This window comes from Sinocyclocheilus anshuiensis, unplaced genomic scaffold, assembly GCF_001515605.1.
Source record: "Sinocyclocheilus anshuiensis isolate Anshui unplaced genomic scaffold, SAMN03320099.WGS_v1.1 scaffold883, whole genome shotgun sequence".
Classification (NCBI taxonomy): Eukaryota; Metazoa; Chordata; class Actinopteri; order Cypriniformes; family Cyprinidae; genus Sinocyclocheilus; species Sinocyclocheilus anshuiensis.
This window is the reverse complement of record NW_015547678.1, coordinates 541319-544952: the sequence shown is the minus strand read 5'-3', so window position 1 is coordinate 544952 and position 3634 is coordinate 541319. Positions and strand designations below refer to the sequence as shown.

At 41.4% G+C, this 3634-nt stretch overlaps 1 protein-coding gene across 4 annotated transcripts in view; it reads left to right on the top strand.

The window, feature by feature from the left end:
- Positions 1-3634, top strand: part of LOC107703059 (arginine-glutamic acid dipeptide repeats protein-like) — a 177021-nt gene that overhangs the window by 88678 nt on the left and 84709 nt on the right. For all 4 annotated transcript variants that reach the window (XM_016505553.1, XM_016505554.1, XM_016505555.1 and 1 more), the window contains exon 3: positions 3197-3267. In XM_016505553.1, the coding sequence (XP_016361039.1) occupies positions 3197-3267 (71 nt within the window). The remainder of the gene's footprint in view (positions 1-3196; positions 3268-3634) is intronic.

The following is a 3634-nucleotide window of genomic DNA, read 5'->3' as shown; positions in this document are numbered from 1 at the left end:
CCTTTTTTCTCTGCCTGCTCACTCTCTGATGGAGAGGGGCTTCTCTAAAAGCACAAAATGGCTGGAACGCAGCTGAACAGATTGGAGTCTTAAAGGTCCACTCTCAAAGAGTACAGTGCAAATTACAGCCTCACAACTCTCCACGGCCAGCGAGGACCGTCATTATTGTAAAATATTAAACACAATTTATTTCCCGAGGACCTTTTGTTTGGAAACGAGTTTCACAGATGGGTGGGAAAAGTACCTTTTGGATTGTTTTAAAAACACAATTTCTTGGCTAGTTTTTGCAGACTTTGTTCGGCTAGACTAGAATGTTAGCAATGGTTTTTCTGTTGCATATTACAGTTGCTTTTTAATTAGCATAGCTCATTGCATTACAAAACAACAAACAGTGCAATTAATGACATCTCTGATTTAAACTTAAGTGGCAAAAGTAGGTTAATGCGGTCACATTAGCAAAAAAGGTTCATTGTCTATTGTCAGTAGTGTAGCAATGTGTGAAGCACAAATTTCAAACCAAGCAGCTTTTTTTGTTGGTCAACGCGGCAAATCTGTGACCAACTTGAACCCGATGCAAAATCTGCATGGCGAAATCTTTCATCCTCACATGAAATACTCTGAAATGACTAGATTTCACTTCCCAAACATTGCTGAACAATGGTAAATGTGACCACAATTCCATCGTGTTAGTAAAGATATGTGCTGATAAAATTTTTTTTTTTTTTTCGTTTTTTTTAATTTTCCTAATTTAATGCTGGTGTAACTAAATGAAAATGATTCAGTTTCATTCTTAATTATTTTCAAGTACATTTTCATTATTCATATATTGAAAAATACATAAATACTGCAAAATATTGATTTTCCTTTAGCTTTATTGCCCAGAAATAGGCTGAAGTCACATTTACGGCTTCATTTACCTCAGGAAGCATTTCAAACCAGACCTTTATACCTCAGTATTTTCCTTACGGCTCACAGCACAGATATCTATTGTCTTGTCAGTATGTAGGGAATCCATTTCCTCTAAATGAATCTACCAGCCGGGTTAAGAGACTATAAGCCGCAATTCTCAAAGGTAAATCCCTCTCAACACCGCCTGGGACGTTCTGAAACATGTCATCTCATTTCATTGAGATTTGTCTCTTTTGTTCTCCAGTCTCCCCTCCCTCTCCGGTGAAGGCGGTCAGTCACTGTGCTGATGGATATATTCACTTACATTATCTTGTAAATGAGAGGATGAGCTCAGGTAGAAACAGACGGGCAGAGCTCGGCCCACCCCACTAACACACTATAAAGCCTTAGAAAACCCTGTGCAGACCAGCTCTGATAACAAGCCTTTCCTGTCACACATGCAACCCACTCAAAATGGCCCCCTCTGCATTCTTAACACCCCCCTTCCCCTCCGAACGAATGGTTTGCAATGTGCTCAGCCTATTAAATATCTTTATTCCGCCTGCTGCATTGAACAGATAAACACAACGAGATCAATAACGGCACCAGGCAAAACAAATAAATAAAAGATAATCTGCACTAAGAGGGCTGGAACGGAATCGCTCTCCTTTTGTTAGTAGTAGCTTTTAGCCTCCTCAGCAAATGCTACGTGAATTCATCCCTGGAATACTGAAGCGTTCAGATAAACCTTTATCTTCATGCTGTTTTAGCACTACAGAGACACAAAGACTTCTAACATCTCCAAATCTGTGCTTAAAGCGATGACACACACTCACACACACTCGGGCTGCTATCCTCGGCGTGGTGTGAGAGTGTGTTAGTGTCACGCTTCAGGAGCTGTGTTCAAATATGGCTGCTGGGTAACTGTGAGGCTCGACCCCTTCATCAACACACACGAGTGTTGCTTACGGATTTAGCAAGCTGGAGACAAGATGGTGGAGTCGCCCTTGCTTTTTAATGCACAGCTCGTCTTTTAACATGCGGTATGGCCTTTGTTTATGTGCCAGGAAGTGTGAATGAATCATGGGTTCAGGAATCTGTTGTGACTCTTGAAATCTGCTTTCTGATAAGCCACTTTTAACTTCCCGTTTGGTATTAGCTAGCTCATTATTTTAGGGGTTTGTTTATATATTTAATGTATGATTTTTTTTTTTTACAGCCTGAAAGCTGATTTTTGATCTGTGCTTTATTTACAGGTTGAAGCCAACATGAAATGGCATTCGCTGCTTGCCTATTGATTAACATTAGGTGATGACATCAGAAAAGGAATGTGATAACTTGCTCTGATGATTTTCCTAGACACTTGGTTAACATGATTTAATAGACTGGACATCCTAGGTGATGTGATCATTGTTACATTTTGATTTTATGTTTGAAACATAGACTTTCTTTATTTAGAATAATGTGAATGGATGTATTTGGCACTAGGGATGTCTAAAGTAAAGATGGCCAGTTTTGATTTCATGTTGACTTGAAACCACAGAAACCCCAATCACCTCATCTCAAGCTGAACGGCGCAGGTCTAGGTTACACAAATACCGGCTTGGTTGCCGGTGTAAAATGGATTTGTAGTGTGAAATAGCAGTGTAATGTAATGAGTGTTCTGAATGGAGCGGTTGCTGGCACCTCGGAGCGCCTCAGATTGTCTCTCTGCGGAGAAGCGGGTGGAACAAGAGGGTGATCTTTTCATCCCCCGCACTCTACAAATGTTTGGCAGATTGACCGCAGAGGAAGGAAGTATGTGTGCATGTATGTGCGTCTACTTAGCTAAAGCTGCTTTCTCTTGTTGGGGCTGTGCAGTGTGAATGTTTTTGTTAAGAAGATGAAGGTTCGTGACCTGGCCATACCACCAGTCACATTTAATTTAAACACAGAGGCCCGCTGCTCAGCTTTACTTCAGAGGAGGAAAAGTTATGCAATTTTATCATAATTTAGTATACGTTTCATATCAGCTTCACATTGTCTCCTATGTTCGTTTATTGTATTTTCTTCCCTACACAAACCCCTGCCATCACATAATTGTGTTGGAACAATACCAACCTTCTTTCTCGGACTCCCCTTGATGTTTGTTCTGGAAAGGGCGGACTGTCCTCCGTCCAAAAGCCCTTTAATCCTATTACTCACATTCCAGTTGTGTTTTACAAAGGGAAACCGATTTTGTGCAGGTTTGAGAAATTAAGATAATTGAGATCATCTTATCTGACAGTCTAGATGATGTTAGTAACACTGTTGTTTGTCATCTTCACAGATTGTGTGTACATAGAGAGCCGACGGCCGAACACGCCCTACTTCATCTGTAGCATTCAGGACTTCAAGCTGGTGAGTTGACTTGGCTTTTTCCTTCCCCTCATCCACCAGATCAAGGCTCCCGCTCCACCAGCCCTTATGTAACAGTGTTGCCATTGTGTTTCGTTTGTTATCTTTTTCTTTACGTCCAAAGCTGGATCAAACGCAAGGGTTTGATGTGGGTGATTGCCTTGATTCATTTCAGTGAAATGGCCGGTTGCAATCGATGTCTAATGGTGCTTTTCCACTGCATGGTACGGCTCGGTACGGTTCACTTTTGGGGGGTTTTCCACTGGGTACAGTACCTGGTACCTGGTACTTTTTTTAGTACCACCTCGGTTGGGGTTCCAAGTGAACAGTACCATTACCAAAACGTGACGTGTAAACTCTGCTGATCACG